We start from the raw sequence: 14,145 nt of genomic DNA on the forward strand, positions 1-14,145 counted from the left end.
TCGGTTTTCTTAAAATTCATAGTATTTCATTAAATTCCATGCATATTTCTGGCCAAATTCAAAGGAAGGCAATAGCCCCCACTTGCCTCCCCCAAATGACGTCCCTGGACCCCCGCATAACAATTAACAATTTTTGAGCGCTTAACTTCTTCCCTCGAAAAATCGGCGGTTTTTCTTTCTTGCGTGCGACCTTGACCCCTAAGAGACTGCTGTCTTATATGGCATGGAAAGACCAGCGAAACCAATAAGATTGTTTTAAATCTCTTTCTTTCCATTTCTCTACATACGTAACAATACAACGACTTATCCCCCTTCCGACTTGTTCACACTGTCACAAATCCACTGATTCCCCCCCCCCCCTCCCTAAACCTTGACATAATATATGGAAGCCACTTAAATAATAATTTATAAATACGTATAGAGGGTAATATTAAACAAAAATGTGTATTTACATTACAATAACATAAATAAGCTGTAGTATTTTATTTTAAAAGCTTTAAACATTATTAAAAAAATACAGAATAGCAATTTAAATATATTTTAACATCTATATACAACTTACATATTAATATTTTAATATTTTATATATGTACTATAATTACTAAATGATAAAAAAAGGGAATAAAAAGAGAAATATCTTATTGAATGACTGTAAATGTATGCTTATTAAATAAATAAATTCATAATTTTATTTATATATATTTAAAAGTGCAATTAACACAATTTTTTGCATCTAATTACCATATTTTATAGATTATGGAAAAACGCAACATAAAATATGGATAGGTGTCTAAGTTGTGTTGTTATGTGAGGTTTTTCTACACTGTAACATAAATTACAGTGAACAAGAACATATCATTTGTCTTTTAAAGTATAAGTTAAATAAAAGTATCGCATAAACATTTTTAATAATAGTACAATCTGCTTTCTTTTATCACAATTATTTACTTACGTAAAAATGATTCCCACAAAAATGTGAGACGTGTAAGTTACAAACAACGAAACCGCAAAACCGCGGCGTACACTACTTATCAGCTTATTTATTATTGTTTCTCGTCTATTTTAGTGTTTTAAAACACACGCTATCATCACAACGTGTTTTTGAGATTATTATTCATTATACCTTAACCATAAAAACTAATTTTACATTTAATTACATAAATTGTTTTGAAATATTTTTAAACATAATTTTCTCTGTGGAAAACTGACACACTTTGGATAGTGTGTGAAAATGCGCGATTATCTCGAAACCCATCAACCCTCTTTGTGAAGAGGGCTGTGTGTATATTTCAAATAAGGGGGTTAGTGTCGATCGATTGAACGCGCGCGCATGGCGTAGTCCGACGATTCTTTACGCCAGTGGTGCAATTGAAAAATATAAATAAATACAACGAGCACCAGCGATAGGAACTTCATTTAGCGTCCTGCAGTTAAACTATCTGCACATACGGTACCATTTGTGAAGATAATGGACCATTTCTGTCGCTAAAAGTGATAGCTCACGTCAAATCGCAGCATATCTGATTGACGGATTTCATACGGGTGAGTACATATTTTTTTATTTAATATTAGCAATGATAATAGAGTAAATAATAACAAAGACTGAAATACAGATAACCAGAAATCTAGCAATCGGGTTTTGTTATCGTTAATTAATTTATTATTTTTATAAAAATCGATTGCTTTGTTCTGCTACGGCGTAGCACTAGATAATAAAATATTATTATTAGTTTAATTCATTTTTTAAATAATAATAAATTCTCTACAATACTGGTGTTAGAAAACGCCCTATATTTATAGGTATCTCTAAGTACATACTTATGTATTAGCGCTTCTCAAGCTATAGTAACAGAAAAACCGAAATAATTATGTTAATAAAATAGCAATATTATCGTACTTGTAATTAAGTCAATTATATTACAATTATTTTAACTAAAGTCATTCATTAATTAATTAATAACCAAAAAAATCATTGAATAAAAGATCTTTACTGAGTTATACAACAAATTATTTGTAAAAAAAAAGAATATGAATATCTAATAAAGCTAAATATAGCATTTAAATTATTGTAAAAATCAAAATTACAAAAAAATCTCTGTACTTTTCTTTCAATGTAAAAACATATCAACTAATATTTTTGTCAAAAGTTATTATCCACTGGAATAAGTTTTATGTGTTTTTTAAATGTAAACTCGCGTTGTTAGAAAACGACTAGATTATGTAGAATATCAAGTGAAAAACATGTTAAATACACTTTTCTCTGTGATACAAATAAGTCAAGTATAAGCTACATAGTTCTCGACATTTATATGTTTTAACATTTGGCTCTGTATGTTTGTGTGTATTTTATTATTTTCATTAATATAAATATATCATTAATTATTTAAAATGATATATGGTCTTCCAATATTAGAATTTTTTCAATTACTATTGAGCAAAAGACATTATATAATATAATGATACAGCTTTAGTCTTGGAATAACATATAATTGTTAGTCAAAAATCTATAAAAATGTATACTTATCCACATATCTATGGAAAAAAAATTTACATTTAATTTAATTTTCCATGAACAATGTGAACCATTTTTATATTTGGGGTTATGTCATGGATTCCTTTCATAAAAATATTGCTGAGCATTTAAGAAATTGCTCAAAAGCTTTAACCTACATCTCATCATAAGACAATAAATAATTATTCATCTGAAGATATGTAATATTTTTAATACCATATTTAATATGATAATACATAATATAATTTATCCATATATGTATGTGAAAAAATATTTACATTACATATTATTTTCCAAAAACAACATGAGCTATTTTTAAATTCGGTATTACGTCATATATCTTAAAAATATTGTTAGGTATTTATAATGAAATATGGATTTTAACTTTAAAAATTATTAAAAATCCTTTACCTACCATTGATTATAAGACATTATATAATGATTCAGCTGAAGTTTTCTAATTAAGTATAGTTTTCTTGTCAACAAAACCACAAATAAAATAATTTATACATCTATAAAAAAATATTTACATTCAATTATATTTTCCAAAAACAATTAAGACATTTTTATATTTAAATTAGTTAGGTTTTGAAATTAATTACAGCTAATTAAAAATCTTAAATTTATTCTGAGGATTAATAGATGAGATAATTTATCTATCATTTTTTTGTAATTTTAATCATCATCCACAACAGACACTTATTTTAAATTATATAAATTCACGTATATTTATAAATATCTAAATATCTCTACTACATTTTATCAGTTTAAACGCTTTGCTATATTATACAAATGTAATGAAAAGTGATATGGAAATTTGAGTTTAATATCTTAAAGACTTTTTAAACGTAATCGATTTATACTGAAAATTATTTACCCACGACAACTGTGTAAACGTCGCATGTAAATGTAAATAACTAATCGAAAAATATAGGGTTAAATTCGTGAAGGCACAGTCGCATTTATCATTCATAATATTTACGCACTCAAGGGTTAAATGCCATTTCGATGCTTCGATAACATTTCTAGTGCATACATTAGTAATTACAGTACCATTTCAGTACAAATATCGGTTTCTTTTATTTAGGTGTTTTACTTGTGCGTTGCTGTATGACTGTAAACTTTGTAAGTTAAATGTAAATAAAATTATGTACATTATATTCAATTATTTTATGGGAAAAATCTGGTAAAATGCACGCTAAATATAGTCGTTACGATCATTATGCAAAATAACGTAAAGTGAAGCGTTCTCTTTTATCGTTTCATTTAAAGCGTATCTTCCACTTTGCATGAAAATGTATAAGTATTTTTAGACAATTTTATATTCAAACAAGTTAAAATGGTGAGCCAGTTCGCATAGGTGCAATTGATATACTGTTTGTTTGTCTAAAGCTATTGTTAATATTAGATGGATGTTCAGGTTAAATGAATACACTAAAAAATAGTATGCTTATTTTCTGTTGGTTTAAAATTAAAAAATAAATAAAAATATCGTGTCAATTTCAATAAACATTTTATAAAATAAATAACTTTATTAAAATATATTTCGATCCATATTATATGATATAACAAAATGTATATGTCAATAACATGAAATATTATAACCGATATATTGACGTCAATAACTTAAATAAGATAAGAGAAAATAAACACTACCAAAAAGTACTCGCCTGGAGTTATGCAGGCAAAATCTGCACATTTTTTATTTATCCACTTATCGATTATTACAAGGCCACGACTGCAATTGTGTATTTATAGAGAAGTTTTATTTTATGGCGTAGCATTAACGGTCATTTTTATAAAAGTTTATATTTGTAGTTGTGACCATAATGTGTGAATAAGCAATATTAATAAACCTCAATTTCAATTAAACGATAGTTAAGGTAGTGATTTTTATTGTAGCTTAATTGCTGATATAAATTCACTTTAAATAACATAATACATTTTTAATTACTAATTAATTAGATATTAAAAACAACATTTCTATACAATTATGCTAAAATTTTACCAGTGAATAAATTCATATTTTAGGCACGCGATGCAATTGAGATCTATTCTTATTTCGTTACGTTAAATTGTTTCGTAAAACATGTATTTTTGGGTTATCATGCTCGTTTTATACAAGGTTAGATACATTATGGGAATTGGGATAATTTGTGGGTTCCGACAAGTTCGACAGAATCGTGTTTCTATTTGCTAAAAGCAGTAGTATAGCATAATTAACAATATATTGCTCCTTTGTATTAACAACGTACCATGTAATCTAATATGTACATATTTTCAGGTAAACATTCCCAATAATTCCATAATAATAAAACATCCACGTATTTACTGGAATTAATAATAGGAACAAGTGACCCTATTGGTAAATAATCTTAAGACACTTATAGACTTATAAAATTAGGGTGTATAAAAATTAGATGTATAGAAATACGATAATAAATAAAAATATAATATAAACCATAATATTCTATTGATAGGAAAATAACCACAGTTTATAATTTTCTCAGCTTGTAATTAACTTTATTAAGCGAAGTAATACAGATATTTGTTAATTACCTAATTATAAATTCCCATGATATAATAAAATCCTGAAATCGGCTTTTAGTTTAAACAGCTTAGTTTTTTAGACCTTACCGTACAAGAAGTTGTCGAAATACTATTGATGAGATGTCCAGTAAGAATGGCGAACGAGGTAATATTTCATAGCTCAATTCGTTTATTTTTTGAAAGGGCCAACTATCGTCCTTTGTCGTGAAAGAGAATTGGACCTTTTCAATTGACTAGTACACGGTTAAAACGTCGTAGTTTTTGGTGAACTTTATCGATTTTTTTTAGTATTTAAATGGTCCATAATTGCTAATTTATAATTACATACGCCTATTTTTTGTAGATAGTACCATGCACAACAATTCTCTCGAATTGTTGTGCATGGTACTATCCTTTCCCTATATATTTCCTGGTTCTATATTCAAGGTTCTTGTCCCCAGTGTTTTTAGAATCACTATTGCATCGTATGTTTTTTTAAATCATCAGTTTCGGCCACATTAACATCCGTTTTGAACTCTGGTAATTAATTATTAACCATCTAGAATTCAATAGCCAAATTTGAAGCAAAATCAAATCTATTTTGTTGTTTCTATCCATCTCAGTGGCAAGTTTAACAGCACATTTATTGCATAGAAAACTGTGAATTTTTGCTTGCTTAATTACTGTTTATGGACATAAGTGAAAATTTCTTAATATTTGTTATTACTCTATTTAACTACCGAATATGTAATATCCTTTATTATACGTATTGCAATTTATGAGTTATTATTTGTATATTCTGTTCTAACATGTATAAAGTATAACCAACTGCATAATATTCTCTTTTTCCTTGTCTTTCATGGTAAATATAGCAATTAATGTTTTATTTTATAACTATAATATAGTTTAATTAAAAACATACATAATATTAAGAAGATATATTTTTCGATGGACTTAACAAAACTGCTCGTAAATAATATTTTTCTAGCAGTTATTTTTTACTTAAAAAAATAAATATTCAGTGACAATATAACATATATTTGGTAGGAGAGCTGGAACGAAGTGATGGTATTGCCATACGTTTGAAATCTAACTCTCGCACAGTGGGATATTTTTAACATAGCTCTGTAAAACATATAGTGTGTTTTTTATAATTAATTATTATAACATGCTTGTAAATATGTTGTAAATGTGATTGAATTGAGCATCCCTTTCATAATGTTATATAGCTGTTTTATAAAGAAGCTGATATTCTCATCGCTTTACATAATTTATATATTTGTAAAAATAACGAAATTTTATAATAGCCGTTAAATAGATAGAAACGAAGATTGCCCCGCAATATAACACACTAAAAGTAGCAGTTTGCTATCTACTGATATTATATAATATCTTAATGATAATAATGTAGCTTACTGATATGTTATGTAATTTTTAAATCATAGCCTTTCACAGTCGTTTTTTTATAGTATTATTGAAATAAATATAATATAGATCTACCTATAGTTGTATTAAATTTTATACTTCCCACTTCACGCGACTATATTCATGCTTAGACGTGTCACCTTGCAACTTACTAAAATAAAGAATAATGAAAAAGTAGTTGGACTAACTTTGTACACTACTTAGATAAAGAACCTACTGGGTGTGACTTTTTAGATTTTATATAACAGTAATGGACACGTTTTGTGAATTATTATATTTCGCACTGTGTGACCTGTTTTTTTAATTTTGATTTTCAGGCGGTGGTTCGGCGATGGTGTGAACCATGTGAGATGGGCTCGCGTCTGGGTGCTGGCGGGGCGCGCGCCCGCGAGCGCGCCAGGGTCAGCTTCTTCATCGTCATCATGTTCTTCGCTGTCTTTGGGCTCATCGTTCTCACGGAGCTGCTTCTGGTGGAACCCAGAGAGTCTCGGACTCCAGTTCAGGATAGGACTGCGGCCGTCGACAGACCAGACTACGAGCTCTTCCAGGTTGCACTTAATTAATTTATGTGATAAACATGGTGAACAGTGGTTAATACACGAAGTTAGTCACGAGTGAAATAATAAATACTCAATCAATGTTTTCAAACTTTGCTGAATGTATTTACTAATTACAATACATCGAGATATGGCGGTTTCCATAAATGATGTCACGGGGGAAGACTAGCGGAATCTTGTCAATGTGAAACAAACAGGAGTCTTACTCAATGAAATCTTGTGACATGTAGGGGGGGGGGGGGGGTAAAAAAATCACAAAAACCTGACATTATTTATAAAAGCCGCATTTAAAATATTATTTTTTAACCGTCTGTACACGAAAATCTCGATGAAGCGTCTCATTTGTCACGAATCTGTACATGACTGGATTACCATTAACCAAAATAAGTACATGCTTAAGGCATCAAGGAAAGGGAGCACAACAAACATTTTCCATTGTCGGATTATTTTCAATTAGAAAGCTTAAGGGGAAAAACTATGCCCTTTAAAAGCTAACTGTATAATATAAATAAAATGAAATAATAATTATAACGTTAAAAAGATAATATTTTTGGACTAAAAGAGTAGTTAAAAACGTTCAGGTTCATGTGACCTAGTTTTGACCTAATTAAATTTTATCTTTTCATCTATTAGAGACTACCATAATGTTTACACAAACACTACAATTTATGAGTAAATGGAAAATAAACATTTGTTGCGTGTTTCAACGAATATATTATGGTTAATTGTCTTTCAGTAATGTTATATTGACAACAATTGCTGGTTTTCGCAAAACTACAATTTTTAATGCCATAATAAGTATCTATATAATGTTTCATTATATATTGTACCCACCGGTATATTTTTTATTTAACTTAAAATCTATCATAGCTAAAAGTTAATTTTATATATCACATGAAGATATTTCATTCTGTTTTTGTGCATTTTTAGGGTGATGACTATTTAGGAGTACGTTTAGGATTGGAACGAACGGGCAACAGTCGAACTCAACCAAAAGGAAAACCTCCAGTTCCAATAGTATCAGAAGAACGTTTACCTCAAGCACCATCAAATGCTACTCCTCCTGATGCCCAATGGCAACCTGTAGGTGGTACAAGGTATACAATCATTAACGTTATCTCTAAGTTAAGATTGAATTCCAGGTTTCAAAATCACAAAAGTCATAATAATAATGATTTATTTACAGGTATAAATTTTTAATATATTCAGCATTTTACGAGCATAGAGGTGGACGGTCAGTTCGTCTTATTGGAGCAACCAAAACAAGGGGCGCCGAGAGAGTTTGGTGTCGAATGTGGTTCCGTGGAAATCGTTCAGCAACTGTTCTAGCTAAAGTTAAAGTATGTAATATGATATTATGTTCCAGCCCGTGGACAAGTTACCGTTAAATTTATATTTCAGATGATCCGTGAAAACTGGAATTTGAAGTACAGCGCCTGTTTTATAGTGTGTCCATTGAAAAAGAACCAAACGTGTCCGGATAGTGTTTCCGTAGTCGCCAGACCACGAGCTCCTTTAACTAATTTAATCAAAGTTTTGGGTCCGCGTGGAGATACACCACAACCGCCTGCTGATAGTTTAGCAGTGTGCGTGAAGCCACTCCACTTTTATTACAATAGACCCGTGCAGCTTTTGGAATTTCTTGAATTGAACAGAATACTCGGTGCTACTCACTTCATCATGTACAATCATACCATTGGTAAGCAGGCTGCGTGTATATTGCAGCATTATAAACATCAAGGATTGGTCTCGCTGTTGCCTTGGAAGTTGAACATGCTATCACAGAAAGAAATCAGGTAAGAATTCTTAATAATGTTTGCTGCATTATTTATATTTCATGAACATGTTTTTATATATGCTTATAGAACCGAAGGACTCTTTGCAGCGTTGAACGATTGCTTATATAGAAGCATGTACCATTTCACTTACGCAGCTCTGATTGATTTAGACGAGTTCATAATTCCTCATAAGACGAACACATTGCCTTCGCTTTTAAACAATTTGATGGAGAGATCTGATTCTAAAGCAGCCGGTGCATATTCATTCCAGAATGCGTTTTTCTATCTCCAATGGCCAGACGAACGACCGAAACCCGATGATGATAAACTGCTCGGTTCATTGGTGACTCAGCGTAAAACACGCCGTAGACAAAAGTTGCATCCTCATAAGCAACGGAGCAAATATATATGCAGACCCGAGAGAGTTTATGAAGCCGGCAATCACTTTGTATGGGAGTTCGTTCCTGGAAGTGGAGCTTTGAGCGTACCACCAGATCAAGCAATATTACATCATTATAGGGTAAATTGTATATTCCAATTTCTAGTCTGAAAAGCTTTGGAAATGCTATTCTAAATATATTAAAAAATATAATACGGTTGCTATCTGTTTTAGGTATGTGAATTTGGAGGTGACGATTGTATCAAAACACCTTCTTTCATCGACAGAACTGCTTTAAAATATAGAAATGATTTACTAGACCGAGTTGGAAAACTTTACGATCAACTCAAAGAGACTTGTTCTCTTCCAGACTTACCACCTTTAACTTTTCCCCCAGCAAGACACATAGGAACCCTATCACCGTTGTTATCTCCTCCACTGTGACAATGAAAAATTATTCATATTAGTAAATAAACTGTATAATTATTATTAAATATGTTTAATTTTTGAAGAATTTGTGACCAATGTTACCATCGACATGATTTTTTTAAATAATTTTATTTCACAAATAATATTTGCCAAAAACACAAATAATGTAAGTGAAATATTTATAAAAATTATTTATAGAATTTTAAATTATTTTTTCATGTATTAAGACAAAAAGGGTTTTACTTGTATTATTTATAATTATTTTTAATGGAGGAGTGAATAAAATGTGATAAATTAAATCAAATAGTATCACTCTTCGGCATATATTATGTATATATAAGTAATACATGTTTACATTATTTATAAATAAAATAATAGTGTATTTATGTAAATTGTAATATATTATACACTAATCATGATATAATTATAATTTCAAAAATTCTTGTATTATATATAATTTAATTAAAAGTAATACATTATTTTTTGTAAATTAATATAAAATAATGCTTATTGTTTTAATCATACTTAGCAATGATATAAGACAGATAAATCCCTAAATAAATTCATTCAAATTCACAATGCATGAAATATCAATAAACACATATTCGCAAGAAACTAAAGATATTCATGTGATAAAAATTCACTTTCGACAGTTACACGAGCTTTTTCAACTTTTGTATATATTTTTATATAAGTAATTTTATAGATGTTAAGCAATAAACCATGTAAAAATGTTAATAAACACAATGAAAACTATAATGGATTTTATAAAAATCCCACAAAGTGAACAATATCCACTTTACATTCCATTGAAATCCAATAAAACTGCTCAGTCCCTACTAATTATGTTTTTTTTAAAAAAACCTTTACTTTATTAAAATATATTCGTCTATATTATGTAACATTTTTTCAACCTTTTTGGTTTTCAAATATAATTTGGAATACTCTTTATACATATATCTCAACTATCCTGTATCCAAGCCTTTTGGGTTAGGTTAACTTAGTAAATCAATATAAGCATTTGAAAGGCTCGCATACCTTATATTTGATAATTTCATTTAGTTGAGGAAAATAATAAATAATAAAATAAAAATAATAATAGTTATTTGTATAGATCTCCCTCTTCAGGCAATAAAAATCTATCACAACCAATTGTCTATAACCTCCCTTATTCAACCAACGGATCAAGGTGTAATACACTTATAAAGCTGTTTAAAATATTTGTAATGCCTAGAGTGAAAAACCAATATCAGTGATGAGAAATGAATGGAATAAGCTCACTCCCCACTTAATAGGTGATAGTATGCAAAGTGAAGATGCTGACGATGTTATTAGTGAAGTAGACAACTTGACCAAAGGGATTTAACATAAATTATTTTTCTCAACAAATAGAATTATCAAATTTCAAGCAATTGATCCACCAAGTTAACCAAACTCAAAGGTTTTGGCTACAGGATTGATATACTATAGATACTTTCCCTCTCGATCGCTCGCATGTTAAGTCAGTTAACATGCGAGTGATCGAGAGGGAAAGTATCTCACCGCTCACGCCTGATATATAGCTATCTAAATTGTATTTATAACCCAAAATTATTCAATCTGCAGTAAAAGGATTTTCAACGAAGTTCTGATGGGACTTGAGAACCAGAGAAGAGAACAGCAAGAAAAAAGTAACTGAAGTAATTTCAAACCTGAATAATGAATATGATCGAAAATGATTTGCAAAAGTATCAAAAGCAGTAAATGTTGCTATTCGTTAATTTATTAAAAAAAAGAAAAGGTCAACTGGAGTTCAATTCAATTGTATAAAAAACTGACAAATTACATGGAAATTCAACCGAAATTTAATTTAACTAAAAGCTTTGCAATTCAAGTTGACCAAACGTTCTCAAACAAAATTTTTCAACCCTTTCTTTGAGCTCCTGCAGCAATTTATCTTTTTTTTTCTTTTACCCCTCGCAGCAATGTCTTCGTTAATCCTCCTTTTTTTAGTTCTCGGAAATGTACATATCAACCAAAAATTACAAAGATAGTTTATAAATAAAAATTTTCAAAATTAACTTATTATTTCGTGTCCATCAGAGTTGTATTCGCCGATCAAATTAAATTTTATTTGCTATTAAAAAAATATTTATTTAATTAGTACAATAAAAATATAATTTATTTTTTAGCAAGTATTTCATTTCTGGATTAGCAAATCTTCCTGTCCCGAGGAACGTTTTTTCTTAGTCTTCAACGAGTCTTCCTAAAACAAAAATAAAATAATAATTAATAAAACCACATAATATTCATTTTAAGTCATTGTTCTATTGAATTCAGACCTATCATTTTGTATCATATATGTATCAAACTACATAATTTGGCTCTATGTAAGATTCATCATATAAGACAAATATGACATTCGAAGTAAAAATATCTCACCATCGATTTTCCTCGTTATCTAGTGGCCTTGTTACTGCACATGTGAATTTTTAACACCGAATTTGTCTTCAACTTTCATATTTTAGGTTTGTAGAAATCCCAGGAGCAGCTGCATGCTCTTTACTCAGTCACTAGCTTACTTTCCACGACATTTCTGAAAATACATAAAAATCTGTAATTAATAATTAATACAATTTAAAAGTCACGCGTATAAGAAATTTCCCATTCAGACCTATCATTTTGTATCATATATGTATCAAACTACATAATTTGGCTCTATGTAGGATTCATCATGAATAAATAAAAGTGCGATTAACAATAAAAAGCGTAAATTCTCACCTAAATCGTCAATGGAAAGCTCCTGCATCCTCGCTCTCTCCTTGGTTAACCTGAAAATTTACGAAAAACCGGTAAAAAAGGAACAAGCGCATTCTTAGCACGTGGGTTTTTAGGTTACATCAGCCCGCTGTAGTAACTTAATCAACACGTGGTTTTCAGTACTAACCATAATGTACACTCATCATTTGGAAATAATACAGTTTGAAGATAAAATTATAATTTGAGAAATACGTACCCACGTGGAAAATTTCAGGAGCAGAGGACAGAACGACCATAAGCCACGCGTGCGCATACCAAAGTGGCCGAGTCGTGGCAATGACTCGTGAGTGCCAGTAAAAATAATATTGAGCTGGCAACATTAAATTTTTTAAATAATTTATAGCAAACATATAAAAAGTGAAAAATTTAGCGAAAACGAAAACCGTAATGCGGGCTTTACAAAACTTTACGAAATTAAAATTATTTTAAATAAATTACTAAGCTATGTTTCTCTTTTTTTGTCCTACAAAATATCGAAAACTTCTTCGTTATATTATATATTTTAAGGTTTATAGTCAGGGTTGCGTAGTGGTATAAACATTTTGCTTCCGACTTCCTAACATGTGAACATTTTATAAAATAATAAAATCTGTCAACGTCACGCAAAAGGAGCAAAGTATTCACTAAAAAAGAAATGTGAAAATTGTATCATTGATTGTGTTGAAATATATTTTTTTTATAAATGTAAAGCAATACAAATATATTATACATACTATGATTTTTTTTATTAATAAAAATCAGCGTTTGAGAAAATTATTAGAAGTTCTCACTGAGCGGGCACAAGAGCTGCGAGAATATATTAAATTCAAGAGTGCGATTTAACAGGAAATTATTTTAAAAGATATGTGCATTTAAACAAATTCTTTGTTCTATAAAACGATTTTTTTGTATATTAATGTAAAGTAAATCTTTGGATTATTTTAAAGTGTTCACTGTAATATTCATAAAGAATTGTTAGGACCAATTCTTGCTCGCTACCACTCGCTCGCACCTAATCTGCCAATGCCCAACAATAATGCACAAACAATTCGTTGTAAGGAATACATATTTTTATACATTGTACATTTAAATAATCGTTCTCAATCTAAATGAATCAAAAGGAAGCATTGATGCGTATCTATAAAGTGCCATAATACCCAAATCGTCTAAAGTTTAAACGATTCGGGTATTGTCCTTTAAACTTTAGAGTCTAAAGTATACAGGACAAGACCCGATGGCCTTTTCGTTTTTATTGTCCTCGTTTAATATTTGCAAAATCTGGTCACCTTATTTTTATTAACCTGTGCGACTTGCCAACATAAAATGAGTGAAGTATCCAATTTTGGTAATATCGAGGCTTAGGTTCTAGTTAAGAATATCGGCGCCATGCTTATGAACATTTTGTCTGCTTAATGATGACACTGATAAATGGGTAATTGCGATTTTTAACCGATGTATGAAGAATAAACACGTGTATGGCGATAAAAACTAAGTTTTATATTTTAAAACGTATTTATGTAGCAAAACGTTGTTGGCCGCTTTCATAGCCGTTAGAGCCAAACGCAGCGAAAATGTTCATAGCCATTGGTGTCAATAATCTTAACAAGTACTGAGGTTTATATTACACACTCATTTTAATTAATTTTTCAACAGCAATACCATTTTTTAAATAATGAGAAGAAAAACATTATTGTGACGATTTTGTAGTATTTGTATGTTTGTAGTTTATGTATATAATAATACATTTTATAATATTTA

General features: G+C 29.6%; 1 protein-coding gene and 1 long non-coding RNA gene across 3 annotated transcripts; one reads left to right on the plus strand and one right to left on the minus strand.

The window, feature by feature from the left end:
• The first annotated feature begins 1,304 nt into the window (after positions 1-1,304).
• LOC148237642 (uncharacterized) lies at positions 1,305-9,669 on the plus strand. 2 transcript variants are annotated; one of them, XM_088181414.1, is made up of 7 exons: positions 1,305-1,542; positions 6,784-7,014; positions 7,954-8,120; positions 8,210-8,363; positions 8,425-8,819; positions 8,889-9,321; positions 9,415-9,669. In XM_088181414.1, the coding sequence occupies exons 2-7, from the start codon at positions 6,817-6,819 to the stop codon at positions 9,622-9,624; spliced, it is 1,557 nt and encodes a 518-aa protein (XP_088037540.1). In that variant the 5' UTR covers positions 1,305-1,542; positions 6,784-6,816; the 3' UTR covers positions 9,625-9,669. The 2 variants fall into 2 exon arrangements, with proteins under 2 accessions (XP_088037540.1, XP_088037541.1); XM_088181415.1 differs by lacking the exon at positions 1,305-1,542 and adding an exon at positions 6,579-6,713.
• Positions 9,670-11,716: 2,047 nt separating this feature from the next.
• LOC148237643 (uncharacterized) lies at positions 11,717-12,715 on the minus strand. The gene is made up of 4 exons (XR_015808882.1): positions 12,605-12,715; positions 12,370-12,419; positions 12,031-12,184; positions 11,717-11,854 (listed from the first exon to the last, which is right to left on the minus strand). It is a non-coding gene; the product is annotated as an uncharacterized LOC148237643 (long non-coding RNA).
• Positions 12,716-14,145: the final 1,430 nt, after the last annotated feature.

Source organism: Plectrocnemia conspersa, unplaced genomic scaffold (assembly GCF_051122295.1).
Source record: "Plectrocnemia conspersa isolate PC_06_02 unplaced genomic scaffold, ASM5112229v1 ptg000002l, whole genome shotgun sequence".
NCBI classification, from domain to species: Eukaryota; Metazoa; Arthropoda; class Insecta; order Trichoptera; family Polycentropodidae; genus Plectrocnemia; species Plectrocnemia conspersa.